Raw genomic sequence first — 25172 nt, forward strand, 5'->3', positions numbered from 1 at the left:
TACCCTTTATGAATGTTAGATTTATAGAGAATCCTAGAATTTTCTTTTTCTTTCAATATGCCTATACTGTTCCTTTAACTAACATCACTCACTACATTACTTAACAGCAGCAAAACATAACTTTTAGCAATAATTAACTGCATTATTGTTACATTTCCATAAATTGCCTGCTGACAAACATTTGGTTCATTTAAGCATGTGCAATCTGTCTTGGAAAGTCTTAACACCTTTTCCCTCTTCGTTTTTGCCTGTGAGAAGAGAAATATGTCCCTACACAGAGGTGAAAGGTTACCAGATAGTGGTAGATGAGTGGTTATTGACTTACAAGGTGAATAATGAATCGACTCTCTGTATTGATTAATGTAACAGCTTGTGGATGGAACGTGTGATTGAACTGGGCAGTCCGCACTCAACACTGGTTAGAGTAGAAGGCAAAGTCATGGAAGTGGATAATCAATATTGAGAATATGAGAGCTCTGAACAGGCATTTCTTTAGGCGGACAGCCTAGAGTGCAGTCCATCTCTTTTCTTAGTTTCAGCTCTTTCTTTAGCTACAATCTTAAATCAGACAGCTCTCATCGCCCTTTAGGCTTCACATGCCCTGATTTATCAAAGTGTGCTCTTTCTTATGGTATCTTCACACCTTCACTATGGTTTAGGAAACATTTAGAAAGGTTAGGCTGCATTGTCTGGATGAACCATCAACATTCTGCCTCATTTTTGAGGTAAAAGTCACCCGCGGCATTTAATCACACGTCATTGTCGTCTTTCCACTGGACTGACCTCTGTCTGCTTGTAGATGAGTGCAGAAAAAATCTTTAATTAATTTAGCCAGATTTTATTACCTGTATTTCTTGCCTTTTTATTAGGTCATATGTACATTTTGACCACTTTATGACCACTAGGTCATATGTACATTTTGACCACTTTATGACCACTAGGTCATATGTACATGACCACTAGGTCATATGTACATTTTGACTGCAGTCATGTATACAGAGCATTTAAAATTCTTCTTGTGACAGAAAATCTGAATGATATTTTCACTTTTGACCCATTTAAGTTTTCCAAATGGTCTCAGATCCATAACTTTATTGTGCATATGTGACATAACAAATGAACCCAGACCCATCTAAAGTGACCCACAAGTGATGTATACTCAGACCATCTGAGTAGAGTTTATTCCTAGTTTATTTTGTGGGCCACTTCATCTGAGCATTGTGAAAACAAAGTGGTCTCAGTTTGCTTCAGAATTTGATGTATTTATATAGAATATAGAATTGAAAGTTGCTGTGTACACAGAGCTAACAGAAAAACAACATAAATGTCTTTCCATGAGGTCATTTAGGCCCAAAACAAGGTCAGCAGTGTTTGGTAGCAAAATGACAGATAAACTATTAGAGTAACTGTGGCACTAGCAGTCAAACTATAGAGCTTAAGTTGTCAGGCTGCAGTAATAATAATAATATTCTGTCAGTGACGGAAACAATATTTATTGTATACAGTATGTGTGTAAAATATGTAGTGTATGCATGTATTTTGCCTACTCCTGCCACTCACATCAGCTACCACTATAATCAGTAGCTCTATGACACAAGTATATTTTTTTGATGGTTCAGTGTCAGAAATGTTCCTAGTATTTCTCTTCAAATCTCTTTCTGTCTGCTCTGTCAAATAATAGCATTTCAGCCAAATGATAGTATCACGTAAAGCAATCATTTTGAATGTCACTATTCCATGCTACACATATTGGCTATAAAACTATGGGAAAGGAGATGTGGTCTGAGATCTCATCAATGCTCAAATTTCCAGAAAGTCCCCTCTGGAGCCCACTTGTAATGTGAACACCCAACATACAGGCCATTTGCAGTTAGTTCCCTTTTGGGATCACTTTAACAGGACTGAGTATGCTTAATTTAACAAGAACTATATGTGAAAACACCCTAAGGGTTTTGCTATGGCCCAGAGAGCTAGAAATTTGATCAAAGCATGAAATTCATCATGTGAGAAAATCAAACACTGGAATCAAGATTTTAGACAGCTTTAGTCAGACTGACTGTATTTATCACTGTATTTGTTAAACCTGCTTATCCAACATGATCTTTTCAGGCAGACACCAAGGCAAGGTTTGAAAGTAAAATTATTTCTAGCATCATACTAATGCACTGTTCTATACCATTTTGTAGTATAAACAGAGTGAAACAGTGAAAATACCAAGAAAAAGAAGTCCAATTCAAGTGTGAGCATTAGAGGGGCGAGGCAACAAGATGCTGATGCTGGATGAGATGACACTCCATTGGACAAGACATCTTCCAAATGTCTGATCAATGTTTGAAAAATTCCCCATATGCTGCTAAAGCTAGTGGCATTGCATTACATGATTTATGTGACGTGATTTGCCATCAACCGAGAAATGGTTTATACTTCTGTTAGTGTTCCATTTGAGATGATATCACCCTTCTAAAATTTGTACACTAGATGCTATAGTGCATACTGCATAGTTTATGTGTATATTTTGTAGTAATTCATTTGGTACGCAGTTTATGTCATTTTATATATCATAATATATATATATGTATATATTTTTTTTTAAGTTGAGATGTCAAAGTATATTTATAGAAGAATGCTTAATCTTCCATCATTTCCCAGAATTTCTGACAGGTTTTCCCTTTTTTCATCCAAGTATATATAAACACTGAATATCTACAACTCTTTTTATGATAGTCTTTTAACAGAAAGAGTAGTTATTGTCATTTAGCAGTACAGCCATAAAGTGTCCATGATCTAAAAGAGATGGCAGATGATTGTCTACTACAGTAGCTAGTTGCCTCATATAAAGTATGTTATTAGGTCCATGTAATGTCAAATTCGCCAACACATTGTGACAGTCTGTCACAGACACTCTGCCTTTCCATGGTGAGACATGATGCCACAGCGAATGTGTTCACAGCCTGACAGCACTGTGCTTATGAGAGACCCAAATCTACAAACACATATTATTATCTTATGTGGGTGAGGTGGCATAGCAGCTCATACAGGGTTGTTATTACACTGTCTGGGCCTGCAATGCTAAGAATCTCCTCCTGCACCTCCTGCAGTCTGTGTGTGTTTCTCAGTTTGGGTTCATGCTTGGATAGAATGTGTTTGTATTTCAGCTCTCAATTATGTGTGTGTTTGTGTGTGTGGGTAGCGGAGGTGGTGTCAGGAACAGCTTTAAACCCAAACAGGTGGAGACGAGATTGTGTAGGAGGTTTGAACTTGCACCATGCTGAGGACTTGGTGGCTGCTGGTGACTGTGTGGGTTGTGGTGTAACATGGCTTTAGATTTGACTCAAAAAGTCCTCTGGGCAAGAGAAGAGGTACCAATGAGTGTGTGTGTGTGTGTGGATTATAAAGCTTTTTATAAAGCATAACTGATAAGATGAAAGTGAATGAGACATTGACATGACATTACATATATATGTGTGTCTGTGTGTGTGTGTATTGTAGATATGCTCTGTAGATATGCTTAGATTTTGATCTCACTCCCACTGTGAGTGTGACCCTTAATTGCGGGCTGGTGATCTTCAGTTTCCGAATGAATTAGCACCCATAATATGCCTATGTGACTGTGAGACTCATTTATTTACAGCCTTACACACAGATGCCACTTAGAGGCTTCATGCCACTTAGGGGCTTCCCACCTCCATTTACAAACCCCAAACATTAAAGCGTTTTCTGTGCCACACACTCCACTCTTCTGTCTCTGAAGCTCACTGATTCCACACAAACACGACTCACGCAGCAAATTTTCCCCACACGCCCAAGCATTTTGAATAAATAGGCAACATTATGCAGAACACTGAAAGTGATTACCTGCTTTTAAGAGCCTTTATGAATATTTATAAAGGACTACCGTCACTACGTGTTTCCGAGGGGTTTTTTTTTGTCATCAGGCTCAGGTCTCTTAACATTCTTTGAGCAAATCTTTGATGTTTTGTCTTAAACATTAAGACAAATCTGGGGTTGACAAAGGCTGGGTGATATCACTGAACACTGAGAGAGAGAGAGAGAGAGAGAGAGAGAGAGAGAGAGATTCAGATGTATTTAGACTTTGTGTAGATTTCCATGGGGAAGTTGTCATGGCTGGTTAAAAGATTTGTTTATTTCTTGGTCTACACCCAAGGCTTTTTGATGCCTTGATGATGAGAACCAAACTATTCAAGATCTGTCAAAATGAAAATCACAGCCCCTGGCGTATTCTGAGGGGAAATATTATTACATCTGTAAAGAAGTAATAAGAACAGCTTTATTCCTTGAGTTATATACAGTGACAAGGCTTAGTTGTTTATGCGTCTTTTTCAAAAGTCAGTGCAGCATCCTCTCTGCATAAAGAAAAGTCTGAGGATCTATGAGATGTGAATGGTTTCTGCAGTTCATGCTTTTCATCATGGCCACATGAACTAGGGTACTCTGTTCTACCTGTGCATAAAAAAGGCTATTTGAGGCTACATGAGGATACATGAGGCTACAGGGAACAGAGGCCTAACTATGGCAGTCATCAGTCTTTTAAAAAAAATCGGAGGAAACGAGTTCATTACTGCTGTCCTTTTACTGCATCCATCTTGAAGATTCCCAAAGAAGCAGCTAAATGAAAGTGGAGATGGGGGGTTGGAGTGTCAGTTTGCTATGGCCTGCCCACCCGTGCAAAGACCTGCAAAGGTTCCTCTGTTGCCATGGAATCCACCTGCCCATGACCTTGCAGCTGATATGTAGTTCATTAGTTAAAATGAGCAGCCGTAGTCCATTCAGTCAGCCAGGGCCGAGCAACCAGCACAGAAAGCCATGACCCTTGTCTTGTTATGAAGGAAATGTGTGAGGAAACATGCAGTGCACATTCTCACAGACACACACACATACACACACACACACACACACACAGGCAAGTCCAGCATGTTGGTGAACACAGCTGGAAAGAAACAATGATATCTGCATATTCTACTGAGAAATCATGCTTGACGTTTTGTATTTGATCATGCCACAGAAAAGAGCCTTCGGTACTTCAGCCATGTTGGCCTGACATTATAATTCAGCACACACACTGATGTTTCTGTTTTCTCTACCAGAAAATAGAATTTCTGTCAATTTGATTTGCTACCCTTTGTTTTCTCATTATCTCTCATCCAAACACACCAGCGACAATTTTATAAAAAAAAAGGGAAAATATTCATTCTGGATTTATAACCAAAACCCATTGCTCTCATATCTTGACACACACACCCACACACACCCACCCACCCACACACACACACACACACACAAAAACGCATCGGCTCAATTTTATCCAGGTACCTTTAGAAATTTTCAAACGGATAAATAGGGTCCTGGCCCCAATTCACAGGGAAATGTATTCTGAACAAGATGACAAATGTGCTGGGAATAATTCTCGACATGATGATGGAAGCACTTCCCTTTAAATAGGGTATGTCTTTGTAATGCTAACCCTCTTTTTCTTCCAGGCTTACAAAAAATAGATCTCTCTGCTTCTTGGGACTAGAATAGCTCTTACCTGTCCAATTGTTCCGAGCTGTGGATCGCAGTCATGGGAATCACAGAGGCTTCTTTGTAACTGTGAAAACCAACACCACTTGTTTTTTCCCCGGGAAAAAGAAACAATTTAAAAAATATATAAAACAGGTAAAACAGTCTGTGGTCCAGGATTTTCTGTTTATCCTTTTATCTTGCTGTTCCTTGCTGTTTAAGAGTTGACCCTTGAGGCTAAGCTTCAGTAAGTGTTCAGAAGGGAGCCTATGTACAGATACACTATTGATCTACTCCTGGCCTATGAGCCCCTTATGGATGATTTTGAATGCAAAGATGTACAACTAGATTAATCTTCACCACCAAGAGATAGTGTGATCATTTACCCAGACTCCCACATGAAGATGATGAGCCTCATGAGACACATATTCATATCTCATTAGATTTAAGGCTGATCTTATCCTGGACAAGGATTATCACACGGTCCTGTGTCAGGGACTAAACCATCTAAGAAATGAGTGAAAATGATATCTGGGCACTTCTTCCCAATCATATCTCTATCCATGCTGCTGAGATCATATCACACACTTGACTGCGAGTGGAAAATCAATAAGCTACGGCCAAGTTCAAAAAGAATGCTCATTAAAAAAGAAGAAGAAAAAGGCAGCATTTTCGAGACGCTCGTGGAGTTGATCCAAAGTGGGGGAGTCAAGCTGGAAGAAGTCGTAGCATTGTTAGGCAAATCGATAGGCTGAGGGGAGGCATGAAGAGGAAGAGAAATAATAGGATTTATGCTGAAGTCTATTCACAAAGTGGTACCATCCAAAGACAGAAATGAAAGAGCATACGGCCAGAGCGACTAATTGCTCACCTCAGCAGGTAAGAAATTAGCTGTGTTAACACAGTATGTTCTGGTGTGCTCTCAGCCATTTTGTCAGCTTTGTTGCTGAGGATCCTGAGCTTTACTCCCTGGTGGATTCACAACTGTCTAAAGAGCACTTTAAGCTAGAATTCCCATTAATCTACGGGTCAGATACATTCTTTAGAATCAGCTTTTCAACACGTGGGCAACAGATTCATTTTTTTTTGTGTGTTTAGTTTTTTGGTTAGTCACACTCTGCAGGCTTTCTGAGATCTGACCTGAGACCTTTTGTTCATAACCATCTGTGGGAAAAAGATTTTTTTTTTCATAATTGAAGTCAAAAAGCCAGTCTTGCTGTGAAGTTTTATTTTACTATGAAGCTTGTCAGTTGAGGAGAAAACGAAACTCCATAAACTTACTGTATTTCATTTGTTTAAAGGGTTGTCTCGCAGAAACAGATGGTGAGATGGTGGTCGGTTTTTAAGGTCTCACTTCGGAAAGGTTTGCTATTAAAACAGTTTCAGAAAAAAAAAGGATAAAATGGAGATTGCATCAGTGAATCGCCAAGTGTCACATTGCTCCAAATGGTACTTAATGTTTGTGGTATACACTAGTGCATCTTTTCACTTATCCAAAAGCACCACATTAAAAATAATTAAAAAGTATTATTGATTAAAGTGGTTGCTAATGTGGGGTCTGTGAAACATTTTGTTACAGTGGTGGAAATCATAACCCATAGTTGAATAGTTGCGCTGAACGTGGCAAAGGATGTTGTCTCCCATCAGCCACTGCATTTCACTTGTGTTTTACACAGAACTCTAGCTTTTGTCTTTTTGTCTACTGTTTGTGTTGTTGCACCTAATAATTCCTGTCATATTCATATTTTTGCCTTACTTCGCTAATCCTTGATTGTATCTGGGCCTTTTGTTTCATATTTTGTAACTATTAATAAACTTCAAGTTCAGGAACATCTCTTTAGCTTCAATAAATAGGCAACATTTAACTGTGTGCCTTTATATAATAAATGTAATATTACAATGGTTAGATTATGTTCAAATTATGATCTGTGGAATTAATTTTACAGGATCCCTGGCTGCAAAAAGTTATAGAACCTCTGATTAAAAGCTTTGGAGATGAATGACTTGGTGATTGTAAAGTGAACAAGTAGGTTAGGTTGTATTTTGGATGGGACATCAGTCCTCTGACTATATTTATCCTCTGAATTTGTGTCCTTAGTGTTTCAAGACTTTTTCTAGTATTTAGGGGAGTCAAATGAATACCATATAAATTTTCTGCAAGAACAAAGGAAAATAGATTGGGAATGGATTCAGGTTAATGTTTTAACCTTTGAGAACTACTTGCAGGAGTCGGGAAAAGGAAGTGCATTAGTGTAAGTCTACTAATCTCTAGGTTTGGTCAATATTGAGGTCTAATAAAAGCCAGTATTGGCACGGGCACCAGGTTTCCTCACATCCTTCAGCCTGCTTCCTGTCTCCTGCATCACAGCCTCAGCTGTGATAAAGATGGAATGTGTCCTATAAGCTGGTTACACTACGCTATGCTTCTCGTTACGCTGGGCAGACACTATGACACTGATAGCCATCAAGCTGTCACTATCAGGGAAAAAGAAAGAGGCAATGAGAATATCCTATTTTCCACATAAATAAGCTCTAAAGTAACATCAAGCAGAAACTAGCACTGTAATTAATTTCTCTGGGGATTTTTTTTGCCTTCAAAACAAATTGAGATGGATTATACTTCATTTTTGAATCTCTGCCTAGTCACTATGATAGACAGATGCAGAGATTACCTATGCATGTCGTGCATGCTAAAAAATACTGAAAAACAATAGATTAGAGAGTTCCCATCCTCCTCATGACAAACATACTGTACATTTTGAGGAAAAGGAAAATGTGGAACAAGTTTTCCATGAACTTTAGATGCTGCAGCCCATAAGTAATTTGTGCATGAGCAGTTTATGGAGCTACTGAGTAATTATTAATGTTTCACACTCAGCTGAGATCACTTCTATGTGGTGTCTTATTAGGGTTAAAGTTAGTTCTTGGAAAGCCATCACAGTCTCTTATGTTGTGTGGAGAGGAGCTAACTCATATAAACAGCTATTAGCAGTTAAGAGGAGGATATGTATATATATAGATGTAAAATGTGTAATGCTAATAGCAAAGATCCTATAGTGAGCAGCCATCATTATGATATTTGCGAGACATTTGGCAAGAAGATGAAGATTGGATCGGATCAGATATCCACGTATTAATCGCATTCAGAAGATCAATAGAGGATCCTAGTCATCATCAGTCAATCTGTGCATTTGCCCTTGAACAGGGCTTTTAAACTGGGTAAGAAGCTAAGGAAGAGAGGGATGCGTGATGAGTGAGACAGTTTCCTTAGACATGATGTCCTTGATTTGGAACAAACACAATATTGTTGAATTCATCATTGCTTTTCCTTCACACTAAGCTATTATATGAGAAAATACTATATGTGGGCTAGTGTAGGAGGCTGCCTGCCAAGAGACAGGTTTTCTAAAAGCTAGGCACATATAGTGGAGAAATGAACATACAGTAGAATCTAACTGGAAGTATACATGTATGTGGGAGTACATGTAAAAAAAAAATCATCATCATAATAATCTTTAAATTCTCCTTTTGGTACACCCCCAAGGAGAATCACTACAGCAAACATATATTCTATCTCTAAAAAATCTGTACTGATACAGACTATTCCAGTGTCCATTCATTTATACCAGCATTGTCAGAATAAGCCTCATAGCCAACTGAAATCTGTGTTCAAAGCTCTGTGTGTGAGACAGACATACAATATTTATAACATTAACATTATGGAAAAAAGAGAAGGGGATCTAACAGTTACAGTGTTGCTAGAGATATTTCGTTTGGCATAGGGTTTTATTAGATGTGAAGTATAATTACACATTAATAAAATATATAGCAATAAAGAAGGAAGTGTTGTGTGAAAATTCTAGAACAAGCAAGTTGATATAAAAGATTATTTATCAATCATTGGTCTTATTTAGCTATCTAGGCTATGGCTCTGAGTATCTGTTTTCTCAACAGTGCTCTCCATGTCATGACTATTACCAGCAGTATGTTGCTGAATATTTCATTTATTTTTCATCACTTTTCCTGCATTTGAGAGCAAAAGCTTTTACCTGTTTCTGTGCTTCCTCTCCATTGTTGCCTTATGTACATGCATACACAAATGTCTTAGTGATGGGGTGATGACCGTCTACATTGTGTATGTGTGTGTGTGTGTTTGTGTGTTAGAGAAAGAGAGACAGAAAGAGAGAGAGATATGAGAGGAAAATGCAGTGTGCATCTTAACCCAATGCGAAAATTCCCAAACTTCCTTGTGGCCTCCTTGTCTGGACATGAAAAAGTGCCTTCTTAACTGGACAACACTTGGTCTAAGGACAGCTTTTTTATTGTAGGCTATATTTTGAGTGCAGGACAGTACATTCTCTTCACCTCATTGAGCAAATAAATACCCCTAATATTCATTGGTCACTAAATCTGGATGGTACAGTTTCCTGCAAAGACAGTATGGTCCTATATTTTAGAAAACAAGGATAAAATGACTACCAGTGGCCTCATTACCACATTCTTTATATTCTACAGGTTTGCTGAGTTTATGTGAACTAGTCTTATACTTTATGTGAAAGATTGTGCTGGGTAGCTCTGACCCTGTTTCAATTATATATAACTGCTTACAGCTATTTTCTGGCACATAGCCCATTGAGACAGAGGTCATGCTGGTGATCTCTCTTTAGTTTATAGTGGTTCCCAGTATAACTTGTGGCTCTGTGTTATTTTAGGTCATTTTGAAACTGCACAGCTTTTGTACATATGTGAGCAGCCCTTTGTTTTTCAGTTCCAGACACATGGTAAGCCAGAGTGTGAAGTGTTATGCTAGAATATTCACATAGACACCACAGTTTTACTAATTTTCTTTCAACTTTTACGGTGTGAAGCTAAACCACTCTGAAACCCTTAGTGCTATGCATCTCAGTTTCACTGCTCAAATAAAGTGGTAACCCACAATCAAAGCTATTATAGTTTGCTCAACGGCATTAAAACCTCCCGATTGACTGGATTACTGAATATATTCATCAAAGGTAGCCTCCCTAGCCTTTTATAGTGAAGAGCAGACATGCCAAGATAGCAGCAAGTGCATCTATTGATTCCTGAGGAGCGTGTGGAATCTTAACATGAGGAAAAGAGAGAGAGAGAGAGAGAGAGAGAGAGAGACTGAAAGACAAATGGATACTAAAGATAGAAGGCCCATAGTGCCCATAGTGCTTTAGCATTAAGTAATAATGATGCTTCCACTAATGATGTTTCCCTGTCCACTAAAGACAGATGCACAGTAACTCAGTGTCTATTAGGAAAGTCACTTGGTAATTCATAATGAAATATAGAGATAGCTTCTTAAGTACCACATTGTTAATTATCCTAAATGTGTCCGAGTCAGATTTGCAAATGTAATCTTAACTTCTTTAACTTTATCACCTGGAGCTTAAGCTGTGCACACAGTAGAATATAAGCCTAAACTGGGAGTCTCACACTTTAGCCTATAAATGCTTTTTTTTGGAGAGTGAGTGTATGTAAATGGCTAATCAACTAAACCATTTAATTCTCTGTGAATTGTAGTATAAGAGTCTCTAAAATAGCACAATTGCCTCTTCTTTGTGGGTGAGAAGAATCACTTTATTTCCCCTTTTCCTCTGTCAATTACAGCTACACTGGCCAAATCCCTGTTGTCTATTTGTTCACATAAACCAACCACATTCCAGGCTCAGACACTATAAGCAGTAGTTCAAAATAAAGAGGCTCAACATCTCAAGTCATCAACCTCCTGGATTACTCCTGGATCTGGTGTAAAGGCCTAGAAAATGAGATGGGACTAAATTGGTAGAAAATTCAATGTCATGAGTGAAACAAAATGCTTATTAAGCTATTTAAACAAAAAATAGTCATCTAAAAAATCAGAACTGGAGCAGACATCAGTTATTTGTGCATATTGTCAGATATCTGTTTGGCTGGAGAGGTCATGGCAGAGATATTTGTGTGTAAAGGAAACATTTGGAGTGTTAATAATAATGTAACATTACACATTTTGTAAGAAATGTATTCATTATTGATTCTTAGTGGGAGAAGATCCTTCTGCAACTCCTGTCTTACAGTAATTGAGTAATTGAGTTTTCTTTGTGTTGTGTCAATAGTAATTTCTCTAAAGTATATTTACTCAAATAAGTCAAATTGCTGCTTTATTAAGGCTTAGTGGTTAGCGTGTTTGCCTCATACCTCCAGGGTTGGGGGTTCAATTCCCTCCTCCGCCATATGTGTGTAGAGTTTGCATGCTCAGTGCCTTGAGGGTTTCCTCCTGGTACTCTGGCTTCCTCCCCCAGTCCAAACACATGCGTTGTAGGCTGACTGGCATTTCTAATTTGTCCATGGTGTGTAAATTGGTGTGTGATTTGCGCCCTGCAATTGACTGGCATTCTGTTCAGGAAGTACCCTGCATCGTGCCCCGAGTCTCTCCAAGTTCCAGGTACCCAGTAGGATAAGCAGTGTAGAGAACAAATTGCTGGATGGTTGGATAGATGAAGTTTTTGTTTAATCCTAGGGCCTTTGCTGGTTTAATAAGCCTTGTGTGCTTCTTATGTTATTGTATGTTATTGCTATTCTAGCAGTAATTCAGTGGTAAGCGGTTTTAGATCATAAATAAGCTAAAAGAAATCTGACGTATTGTTTTATTAACAGTGGCATGAAAAGACAGTGGAAAAGCTAAGAGTTGCAGAAAAAATGTCTGTAGTATTTATCAAAATGGGTATAAATATAATGCTTAGTTCCTGCCTTCCACTTCAGCTGTAAAATTTGATACTCAAGGCGTTCAAGTATTGATCAGTTTTCAGTGTGATCTAAGCATGATCATAACAGATTGATCATCTGTTAAAATGATGATTGCTTTCACACTGGCTTTCAAGTTTATTGCTCTTTATTGTTGCAGTGGAAATATCCAATTGAAGACCCTTTTATCCTTTTTTATGAAGAAAATCGCTGCTTTTCCTTATTCCTTTGCCTGCTGCTATGTGAAATATAAACACTGGGAAATCGGTGCCTCTTTTAAGTAAGTGTTTCCATTCAATGCAGAAATGAGTCTATTGTGCTATTATTGATTGTGTCGCTGCTGTGGTTGAGAAGAATATGTCACGGCTGCTGAGTGTACTATTGAACGCCGTGTCACACATGGGTTTGACACATGCTGCGGGCGGACACAGGGCATTGCTCACAAGACTGGTGCCCAGCCGAACCAGATCAGTCATTGCTGGCCTTCAGGCTAGAGGATACCAGGGCAGTCAAATAGAAGCTCAACTGTGAGACTATAATGAGCAAAGGTATAATATTAAGCACACATGAAACACATTACAATGGATGGTGTTTTTTTGTTGTTATTTTGGTTGAGCTTCAAAGCTACAGCTTAGAGACATTTAGAGGTTATTGATTAATGAAGGCATGTTATGTCATGTCTTTTGGTGACCTCTGAATTGTTAGTGATATTAGGGTGAAGTATATGTATGTTCATGTCCTTATGAATGACATAGAAGCTATATAGTAATCACTAAGAGTAAAAGAAGTTACCCACATAACATTAGTAGATACCTATCCTCATGTATTTACATAAGATGAATAGCATGGCACATTAATTCTTAGGGTAGCGAACACAGTTAAATTTCTAAGACCTTCAGAAATAGTTTCTTTATAAAGGATTCCTAAAGACTTACATTTTCTCTTCACAATAAGCATAATCGATCATAATAATAATAAAAAACAATAATCGAGTGGTGCCACTTGTAGTTGGAGGAAAAGTTGGCTATGCCCTCTAACTTGTAGGACCAGGTATGTGGAAAAGGGCAGAAAGCTCTTTTCTCTGAATGTGTTAAACTCTGCTGTTATGCAGACGGTAGCTGCCTTTACATGTCTTGAAGGAAGCATGTGTTATCCTTCACTGTCCCTGGTTGTTAGCTGTCATATGAGATGGGAGAGCTGGCTGGTGGAAATGGGGAAATTCTAAACAACAACAACAACAACTCAAAACAAAATCAAAAACAGTGAAAAAATATTCCAAGTTGATGTTGTGGTGGGTGAAATTGTAATTAAATGCTTAATCGCTCATTGTTAAGCAGGTGTTATGTTTATATGAACCCAAATCCTAAAACAATGGGAAAGTAGATGTTAATGATCATGGCATAGGATTGTTATTTTTATAGTGTTTTGAGGATTAAAGCCCTAAAAGAGAAAGAGAGAGAGAGATTAAAAGAGACATCTCTTTAAAAGTCGGTCTAGAATCTTCAACATGAGTCTACTTCACTTCAGTACTCATCCAGCTTCATACTCCTCTAGTCATTTACTAGATCCGTTTTACTGCTCTTTTCACTTTCACTAATGTTTCCTCTACTTGTCTGCATTATCACACTGCATTATCATTTCATTGGAGCCAGAGGAAGGACTTTAGCCACAAATGTGCTCCTTCTGTGTGAAAAGATGGTTCCAAATGCAGGCTTCCAATTATAGAACATCCCTCTTAACTGATAGTTATTAATTCCTTCAAACTCATTATGCCATGCAAAATAGGCTTCCCCCATGGGAGGAATATTAATGAAGGAGAAACTTTGCCACATTCTTGTTACCATCACAGACCTTCTCTGTTTCTTTACACTCTGTGTTACTATATAGATAGAAAATATTATGAGATATTATTTAAAAGGGGAGTAATATATAGTATAACTGTATATTACTTGGCTGTGAAATCCACATATGAGCATATTTCCTGTCTATTCCATACACATCTGAGCCAACTAAATGTTAAGCTGTCCTTGTTTTTGTGGAGAAAATAGGTTGCCTACTAGAAAGGAGAAGATATTGCAGTATGGTATGAAATGTATATGGGAGCACTGGACAAAATTTGTGCGTGACAACTTACTATGAAAGCTAATAAATTAATTTGATACATTTATTGGGAAAAATCTGCATTCACAGAAAGAAAACACAGAGCAGCTGTATTGTACAACTAGAACAATGCAACATTTGTCAGATTGCACTCTGTTGGTGATTCATTAACCGATTATTCTGCATAGCAGCCCTTAAGATCTAGTTGTGTTTTTTTATCAAATAAATTTTGAAACTTTACATATCACATCAAGAAATGTGGTTTCATGGGGATGCAGTGGGATGTGTTTTGCCTCACAGCTCTGGGAATCATGGTTTGATTTTGGGCTTGAATTACTGTCTCTATGGAGTTTCATGTGTTTCAAGTTTGTGTAGGTTTTTTTCCACCACCCAGGATCAAGGTGTGAATGTGTGTGCGAATGATGCCCTGTAGTGGAACAGCATCCCATTCAGGGTATATTCCCACCTCATACCTAGTATTCCCTGGACAAGACATAAAGGATAAAGTGGTGAAGGAACGAATTAATGAATGGTTGAAATGAATGAAATTACCTCAAGAGTTCCCTCTAAGTAGTGCAAATAAAAATGGAGTTCAGCTTTGCACTTACTTTACACTGAGCAAACAGGGGTAAATCACAGGCTGATCCCAATAAAACACTTCAGTCTCTACTGGTCATGTCTTTCTGCTCCCTGAGACCTGAGCCACTGGCCAATCAGGTCCCATTGATTTAAGAGTCTCCAATATGGCCAAGATCAAGTCATCTATTTTCTGTCAAAACAATTCTCAAGACAATGGCAGTGGTGTAGATGACTCTCTTGAAATGATGTACAAAAAAAATATGCATTATAATATATTTTCACCTTTTTGTAATGGCTCTATTTCTGTACCCTGTAATATATATATATATGTATATATATATATATATATATATATATATATATATATATATATTTTTTTTTTATTTTTTTTTTTAAATATATATTATTTTATTTATTTATTTATTTATTTTTTGAACAACAAAAAAAATCCTTGTTTAATAAAGGAATCATTAAGCATAATGCCTAAATGTGAAATTAAACCAGTTTTCTCTCTTTTTTTCTCTTTCATTCTAGGAGGAATATTTGAATCCATTGAAAGTGGACCATCTGGTGCTGAGGAGCTAGCCTTTAAGTTTGCTTTAAATACAATCAACAGAAACAGAACCCTACTGCCAAACACAACACTAACATATGACATCCAAAGGATAAACATCCATGACAGTTTTGAGGCTTCCAGAAAAGGTATGCCACTCAGGATATTTGTACTCAGTGAATCACACTCATAAAACCCACCCACCCGAGCAGACTTGTGCACTTTATAATAAGCCTTGTTAATAGGCAATACATTGCTGGTGACTTAGCAGATAAACAAGATAATTGGAGATAATGGAAAAGGTTATTACAGTTTCCACACCAGAGATAAAAAGTGTATTATTGTTAACATTATACAGTACAAATTATTTTTATATTGATGTATAATTACATAATAGGGAAGTTTTGTTTGTTCGTTTCAGTTAAACTAGTACAAAAATATATAATAGAACTGTGAACTTCATGTTACATATATTATAGAGTTGGTAGATTTATCTTAAGTAATGGTAGATTGTTATTAATGGTAGGGTGCTGTTAAATATTAGGTTTATTTATTTTATATTTGACCCTTTAAAGTGTTGTATTCCTTCCCTAGCCTGTGATCAACTCTCTCTGGGAGTGGCAGCCATTTTTGGCCCCTCTCATAGTTCTTCAGCCAATGCAGTCCAGTCCATCTGCAACGCACTGGGGGTGCCACACATCCAGACCAAATGGAAGCACCAAGTGTCAGACAACCGTGACTCATTCTACGTCAGCCTCTACCCTGACTTCTCCTCCCTCAGCAGGGCCATCCTAGACCTGGTGCACTTTTTCAAGTGGAGGATGGTCACTGTGGTGTACGATGACAGCACAGGTGAGAATTTGCTTGTTGGCATCCTATAGTAGCCCTTGTCCTCTACAGGCTCTTAAGCAGCTTTATCTTTCCCAAACCTGAATCTGAGTTATAGCATGGGATTTTAAACGATTTTTGTCTGATCTTTGGAGTAGCCAAAGCCCCAGGATGACAGGTTCTGTTATAACAGCAGGTGCACATACCTCAGCAGTCAGGCTACATATGCCATATGCCAGGGTTCAGCTTAGTAGCCAGCAGACAGGACATCTTGCCAGCTTTCCTGGAGTGTATATACAGGATTTCTTCAAGCTCCCTGTAGCCTACAGCCATTCTGCAATTCATCGCTCTTATTTTATATTCACTTTACAGTAGGCCTGCTTGCACAACATTGTTCTATGCCATGGACAATGCAACACTGTTCTATGCAATGATAACATGCTAGCAGACTTGTCTAGAGCAGGAAATGTAAGGTCACATTGCCTATGGCATTGAGTTTTGCTGCAGGCACTGAGGTCTCCTGGCAGAGTCTGAACTTCAAGATAGAATTGATCACTGTGTTTTTTCAATGCTTAGATTAATTAAGGGATAAATGGACATGGCCAACTTTCACCGGGGTTAATAGTGCCTTGATTTTCTGTCACAAGTCCTGGATATGTGAGTGTAACACCAGCTGAGGACCAAGAGCCACTTGTGCAGATATGCTGCACAACATGCAAGAGCCTTTCATTGTGAGAGGGAAGTAATAAAGATGTGCCTTGCTAGTTGCATGGATGAGTCCACCTGTAATTAGAATTCATGAATTAGCTATGTTTGCTGCTAGATTAATAGCTCATTCAAGCATAATGGTTAACCATGAACAAACACCTAAACAAGCAGATCAATAGACATTACTGCATTCATCTAATGTCTTAACTTTATATATTGGAGAAGCAGAGCAGGCAGGACTAGTCTCAACCTGCCATCCTAAAGCTCTGTCCTCCATGAGAGATTGCTGAATGTAAAATTATTCATACGAGGGATAGGCCGGTATGCGGACTGTCTAGAAGCAGAAAGAAACGACCCTTTTCATCTCGTCTGTTCTTATCATGGCAGTACAGAGTGACACTTCCCAAACCAAACATAAGCCCTGTTTGAGACCTTTGAAACTGGAAACATGACTTTAAAATTTGCCTTTGAAATGCTCCCTTTTTTCCCCTTGTATTAAGCTGAGGTTCCCTCTGAGAGGGAGCATATAACTACAGGCCAGAACAATAAAATGGAATTGGCTATACACACTGCACTGTGGCATACTTTTTTCCTTAGCAGAAAGGTAATTTACTGTGTCCCCAAAGCATGTAATTCATTTATATGTGTGTTTGACCCACATCAATTACTTTTTTCTCTGCTAAATTGCGTAAAGGTCAGTATAGACTACAGACTAACAGTAAGGCTGACTGAAGACAGAGCTTGATTGTGTGGCTGAAGGTGTAATAGACTTGCAGTATAAAGTTATCCTGGATGATTAGATGCACTAGGAGTTTACACTTACAACATGGTACAGTATATGGTACATAATATATTTCAAATAAATACTGTAAAATGAGTATCACAATCATGTACATATTAAAACACCTTAAAGCAAATTATAATCGTATCATGGTTGTGTTTACATTTAGGTGTCTGTGATGACTGGATTTGCTTTACTGATTGGTTAGGTCTACGTTATGTAATATATATATTCATTATATATATATATATATATATATATATATATATATATATATATATATATATAATAATGCATGAATAGCTTTATTTAGTTCAACGACAATACCATTACATATATACAAAGTTACAACAATGACAATATATTTATATGTGTGTGTGTGTGTGTGTGTGTGTGTGCTTACATAGGCTAAAGCTGAGTGTTTGAAATATACTTCAAGCTTGAGGCAAGAGCTTGAATTGAGACAAGCGCTGCTGGAGTGCACCCAATGTCTCCTAGGACCCCTTCAGTAATCTGTTTCAATTTGATCTGTGTGAGTGCACCAAACCAGCGGTGCCATTCACAGTAATGAAGGAGCTAGCCCATCATATGCTTGGCTAGTGTTCCCTAGATTGTTTAGAGTGTCACGCTGCCATTTTTCCTAAGTGGCATTGTAATTTAAGGCTTCTGCATTTGTGCCCTAATAAGTGCTTTGATGATTTCATCTCTATAAAAGAGCCATTTTCACGAATACTCGTAATGACATTTTAATGAACATTTCCACAATTTGCGGTTCTTCCGTCTCGCTTGTTAAATACAGCCTTGCCGTAGTTTGTTCTAAATCAGCGTTTTACCAAAAATAAAATGATGCCAATTTTAATTACTGCTAAAAGCCCATGCTAAAGCAAAATGTCCTTGAAAGACTTACTTTGGTGTAAAGATGCTCTAATAAGGTGTTGACATCTTAGATTAAAAAAAAAGACAGCGCCTTATGGTATAACCAGCAGAGTGTCTATGTGGTACGTTGACAAGATGTTTAAGTATACACCAGGCATGACACTGTGGTGCAGATGTTCTTCTAGACTCGCTAAACGTCTTGTGGATATGCTCACCACTCCAGCCAAGGCAGCAGTTTGGTGGAAATTCTCTCTTCACCCTCTCGTTCGCCGACATTGCCGACTGCTTATTTTCAACTCTACTGCTGCTGAATGTGAAAATGGGAATGAAAAATTACTGAGAGAATGCATGCATGCATGTGTGTAATTTCCACAAAGTAGAATGCCTCTGCCCTTCATACTGCCTATTAAAACCTGTGACCGGAAACTTGCTTTAATCTGCCTGCAATTTGTTCAACACGTTTAATTGAACTTAAATAAGGCTGCCCATGCAGCAAGGGGGCTACCTTCATGTCTGACCTGTATATCTGCAGCTGGCATTCACTTTTCTTTTTGTTTCTTAAATATTTAAGACTGTAACACTGCAGTGTTGTTGACAGCAGAATCTTTTGCTTAATCTGCATCCATTAAGGTACATTCACTGTGTTTCAGGCAGTGTTTTTAAATGGTTTGGGAGGGAACATTTAGACAATGTTGCCTTCTCACATACATTTCACATCAAAAGCTTTTATGTTTCTTACTCAAGAGCCTTCTAATAAACAAGGGAAGAAATGTCCACTGTGAGTTAAATATGGAGCTTAGAGCAGGCTTCTTAATACAGATCAGTGGTGACAACGGATCTTTTCCTTTGTGCTCCTGCCATGTTTTCTGTGAGCATCTACGTGTACTGTTTTACCCTGACAGGGCAGAGAGAATGAGGAGGCATGACAGGATAGCAACAAAAAAAAACAAAGATACCCAGACCAAAAGAAACTGATTATTTTAGTGAATTGGTGTCATAGGAGGTGACAAAGCTACGACTTAACTAAGTGCAGTACAGTGATCTCTGCAGTATCTGGGGTGCACCTCTATATATCTTACATAGCATAAATCAATGACTGGACCTCAGAGCACTTCCAGCACATGCCGGACTTATGTGTTTAGTATTAGAGAAATGTTGGCTGCTCAGCATTAAACAATGGCATCTATTAGCACATTTTTGTGTACAATGTACACCTGTGAAAATGTCATTGCATTCATTTGCTGCCATGACTGACAGCTCGATTCAGGAAACCGGTGTCACCTTTAATTATTACAGAGGCCAAAAAATGAAATTTGCACCTGTTCTGTTGTTCCCGTGTTCAACATTGAATTACTGGTGATTAATGTCTCATATGAAAGTAGACACTCAGGGCATTTCATAAGTTTAATTTTTTATAAGTATTTCTGTTATTACCCAGCCTACTAGGGGGAATTTTTTTTAATAAAATATAAATAATATAGGATATAGAAAATATTCAAACAAATATTTATATCTTTAAAATGGTGATATCAAACCCATTTCTATTTTTTTTCCAACCACCAAAATTATTTTTGAGACAAAAAAACATCTCAAAGCCAGCAGTGTCCTGACTAATTTTATATCAGACTTGCAGCGGTAAAGTAATTCGCTTGTTTATATTGATTGAAAATGTCTGATAAGTCAATTTCAATTCCGCTGGTGGAATGGAAGGCCTGTGTACTGCTAAAAAAGGGTTAATGTAATGTTTAAGATTTTTGTACAATGGTACATGTTCACGGCTTTACAAGATACTGTATGTTTCCATCATCTGTGTAATAGACTACCATGGCTGAACAGTCGTAAAAGAGTAAAAGACTGACCATAATCTTCAAGGGCTACACTGAGTCCTGATGGGAATATCACATCTCTTGAGTTAGTCTCAGCTCATGATTTGGCTCAGCTTGTCAATAAAAGTTGACACTTTCAGCTCCTAAATGACTCAGTTTTTCTTCTTTTTTTATTTCTAAACCAGATGACATTTCACAATATTATGACTGGTGTTTTTTTCTATGGCTGAAATTCTTTCATGTAATCTTACTCTAACTTGAATTTAATACAAGAATCCTTTCACTACCTTTATTGTGCTTGCTGTAGCTGGGCTTTGTTAAAAAAATTAATCTATATTTTCTCCAATAACTGCTTGTGTCCCATCATAACCACGTACATCTTTGCCTGATACACACAGTCAAACACACACCTTACCATTCACACTGTTTAGCTGTTGAAAGAGGTTTCCATGTTAGAATTTAGACTAAACTGCACTGCAAGAGTAACATGGGCAACAGGTTAATGAGTTGGATCACTTTAGTTGGATAGCTAATGTTATACTGTAGCATTAAAGTAAATTTAGCATAAAACATTAATGCACCTTGCCATAGATTCTGCAAGTATCTGAGTCTCTCAAGAACTGGTCTCTCTAATCCAAAAATCTATAGACAGGAATCGTTTGTAATCAAAGATCAGTCCAGAAAACACTAAGATCAGGATTACATTAGTGTAGGAAAAAAAATAGGCAGAAACAGAGAGCAATGGACAATGATGAAGAGTGAGAGTATAGCAGTCTGGAAATTTCAGAGAGGGATGAATTTCATTAAAATTAAACTCATCCATCCATTCATAAGGGCTTCCTTATCTTCTTCTAATTAAAGTGGAGGGAATCAAATGAATGCAGAGTATAATTTCAATTATTCTAGATCCATACTTGTAATGTGTATGTTGAAACTCTGAGCCAACTCTCTGAATGATAGTAAAATTGTGCAAGTTATGCATTTACAAAATCTCATTTCTCTCAGACTTTGTTAGTAACAGTGTTACTAATGATCTCTCTCTCTCTCTCTCTCTCTCTCTCTCTCTCTCTCTCCTTCTTTATCTCTCTCTGGCTCTGTTCCATTCTGTCTCCTTTTCTTTCAGGTCTTATCCGGTTACAGGAGCTCATTAAGGCACCCTCTCGTTACAATATCCGGTTAAAAATCCGACAGCTGCCAGCAGAGACAAAAGATACCAAGCCACTTCTTAAGGAGATGAAGCGAGGGAAAGAGTTCCATGTGATCTTTGATTGTGGCCATGAGATGGCTGCCACCATTCTCAAACAGGTGAGCTTCAAATGTAAAGTACAAGCATAAAAACAATCTTGCTCATTAGTCCAATATTGCAAAAATTTTTCATTTTTTATACACATTAATACTGAAAATGGACCTTTTTAATCCAAAGCTTCAGTATCAGACAAAACAAGACTTAATCATTCAAACCCAGCTAAATGTTGTCATGTTTTAGAAGAGATCATTAAATATTAAAGATATCATGATTCACTCTTACAGCAAGATTTCTAATCCATTATCTGAATATAAGAAGTGTAATAAAGGTCAAATGTGCTCATCCAAGCCATTTGTATTTCTAACAAGAAACATCATAGTGTCCTAGTTTCCTCTATACAATTTCTAGGCAACTATTTATCTATTTTTGTTTTCCACTGTGAGACTGTGGGATTGCTGACAGTAAGTATTACTTATGCTATGATTAATATGCTTCTGAATGAGGCTCAGTCCTCCTCTAAGTCACTCTACTGGCCACGTGGTATGGTGAAGCCCCTTGGCACTGGAAGCCCCTTGGCATGCTTGGAGGCCAAGAAAACAAAACTGGCATCAGGAGGTGAAGGGCTTTTGCCATCCAACGTTTAAAATGAGGATGTGGCCAGTTGTTTTCTCTCTGAGACCCTGCTCACAGATGGCACACAGTCAGAATTAGGCATAGCTAAGCAAGTGTGTTAAACACGTGAGACAAATATGGGGCAATAATATGCCTTATATGACTTTCTGGTGATTCTTGCACTTCTTGTTTTCCTTTGCAAGAGAATTTTAAATATGCTTCGACTGCTGAACTATTGTCCCAAAGCCATATGGCTTAAAGGGTGAGGATGCACAGTCTTAGACACTGTAAGAGACACTGTTATCATCAAGTCCATTGTAATGATCAACTGTAAGAAAATTCTAGTAGTTAAGACAAATCTAGTATTTATCAGAATTTGCTGATTTTAGTTTTAATCATGTTTAAAATATAGGATGCATAAAATAAGATACTGGAGCAGTTTGTTTCTATTAAACACCACGTTGATTGTTTTATTGGGCTTTTAAATATCATTGGTAATTTGGGAGGTGTGAAGTGTGTTAGGAGTGCCACTCAGACACTGATTTACTAATGCTTTGTGTGTAAAAACATTTTTTTGTAAAAAAGCCTTTTTGTTCAGAGGTTTGCACCTAGCATATTTGTATAATAGCATATCTTGTCCATTTTGTTTGCTTGCTATAATGTGCAATATATATGTGCAATGTATATGCAATTTGGAGCGTTTCTGATTACAACTGCAAAATACGGGTCGTATTGATGCAAATTAGTTTATTTTTACACCGACACAGTGGGAAGTCAAGAATGAGAAGTAAAATGGCCAACGGGCAGGTATTAAATTTGTGGAAACCTTTTTCTGCCAGTTGAGGTTGAATAAAACTTTTATTAATTTGTGGAAACTTTGTCCCAGTATCTTAACAATAGCTTAATGTTAATGTAAAAGTGGTTTCATATTAGGTAAATATTAGTTACATGTACACATGTCAATCCCATTAGCATGTGCAAATTAGTATGAGGAAACACCCCACTGTAACATTTTGGGATAATCTTCCATTGTTAAATCTTCCATTTACTTATGCTTTAAGAACAGAAAGCACACACCTGTCTACACTCTTTTATTTTGCATTCATATTGTATATTTTGAAGTCTACAGCTATTATACATCACACAGTTGTGTATAATAAATGTGTGGCAGGTTTCAGTCTTCTCAAAGTCTCTGAGATGTGAACATGCAGCACATGCAAAAGCTTGATTTCCATACTGGGCAACACTTCATATAACATGTTTGTGAATTCACTAATGAATAATTCTTTAATAGTATATACACACATTCCTAATGACATGCTCTATCATAAAAAAAACATTTAATAATGCTTAAATTCTGAATATGTAATGATTTATTAAAGTCTATTATTGTCATGTATTGATGATTATTTGAAATGTTACAGTGGATTGTTTCCTCACACTTTGTGCATGTAGACATTTATGCAGTTATACCTGCAACATCAACTGGGGGTGTGGTAGCTTAGTGTTTAATGCACTGGACTACTGATGGTAAGGTTATGAGTTTGAATCCCAGGTCCAACAAGCTACCACTGCTGTGCCCCTGAGCAAGGCCCTTAATGCTTAACTGCTCAGTTAAGTATAAAACGCGATAAAAATGTAAGTTGCTTTGGATAAGGGAGTCCTGCTAAATGACCGAATTGTAAATGTAAACTATACACACAGCTTTGTCAGATTAGTGATCTTTAATTGAGATTTTTGTAAATCAGAAGACATACGAGAATTTGCCAAATTAACGCTTGAGTTGTGAGGCTGTAAGATACAGTATTCATTTGTGCCCAGCTGAAATTAAATGAACCGTTGTTGGTGTTTACTCAACATGTGAGTGTCAGTCCAACACTGGGGATTTTGCTGTGTACACCGCTGATATGAATGCAGCTTTCTGTATATGAAAGGGTCCCCTCCATCAGCCACAATTGTCTCCTGGAGTTTTTGCAGTCCACCTGGACACTTAGCCGCCTGACACAAGCTGCAATTACTGTCCTGACCCTGAGCCATTCTATTCGCCCTCGCCTTTTCCTCGCTATAATAATAATCTGTGATTCATAATCTGTTCAGCGCTCTGTTCTGCTGTAGCACTCACCTGCTCATCTACAAGTGCTGGTTTATGCTGCATGGCACACAGCCAGACTGGCTAATGGCAGCCCTACACCAACGCAGTCCAGAATTGCACCCACTGTAATGCCAACAGCGATGAGTGCACCACTAACATTTCCATTTGCGTTGGTACAAAAGCAGGAGGGCAGCTTTAGCCTACTTGTGTGTGTATTGCTGCCGTTCCAGCCAGCTGCTCTTTCTGAGTGGAGCCTCCTGAATTTTTCATGCCGCCCCCAAGAGGCACGCTGATGAACTGAATGATTGGAACAGATCAGACACTTAAGCTCGCCGATTGTTGCTGTATCGTTCCGCAGCACAACAGCTTGGACCACAAGCTAATTAGCATTATGGATTGAGCCATCTATCTGTCTGTGAGGGATGCTAGCAAAATGCAGGTTTGGGTTGGAGAGTAAACCTGAGAGCTCGTTATCATTATGGAGACATACTGAAGAAGAGCCAAATCAAATCCCATCTGCTCGGTTGTTAGATTACTCAGTCCCAGAACCCGCTGGCTGTAAACAGGAAATCCACACTCATACCTCATGCATTTCAGCAGCTCTACTCTGTAAATGAAAAAAAAAAAAGCAAACTGTAGTTATTAAGTGCAGGTGACTGTTCTAGAGGGACAGAAAGGAGGGGGTGTGCTTCAGAGGATAGAGG

General features: G+C 38.0%; 1 protein-coding gene across 1 annotated transcript in view; it reads left to right on the forward strand.

Annotated features, from left to right (window-relative positions):
* The window catches only part of grik2 (glutamate receptor, ionotropic, kainate 2), a 133946-nt gene that overhangs the window by 23890 nt on the left and 84884 nt on the right, over nt 1-25172 (forward strand). The window contains exons 2-4 of the mRNA XM_058395936.1: nt 15481-15648; nt 16094-16351; nt 21642-21823. Of these exons, the coding sequence (XP_058251919.1) occupies nt 15481-15648; nt 16094-16351; nt 21642-21823 (608 nt within the window). The remainder of the gene's footprint in view (nt 1-15480; nt 15649-16093; nt 16352-21641; nt 21824-25172) is intronic.

The sequence above is a fragment of the Hemibagrus wyckioides genome, linkage group LG01 (genome assembly GCF_019097595.1).
Source record: "Hemibagrus wyckioides isolate EC202008001 linkage group LG01, SWU_Hwy_1.0, whole genome shotgun sequence".
In the NCBI taxonomy this organism is placed as follows: Eukaryota; Metazoa; Chordata; class Actinopteri; order Siluriformes; family Bagridae; genus Hemibagrus; species Hemibagrus wyckioides.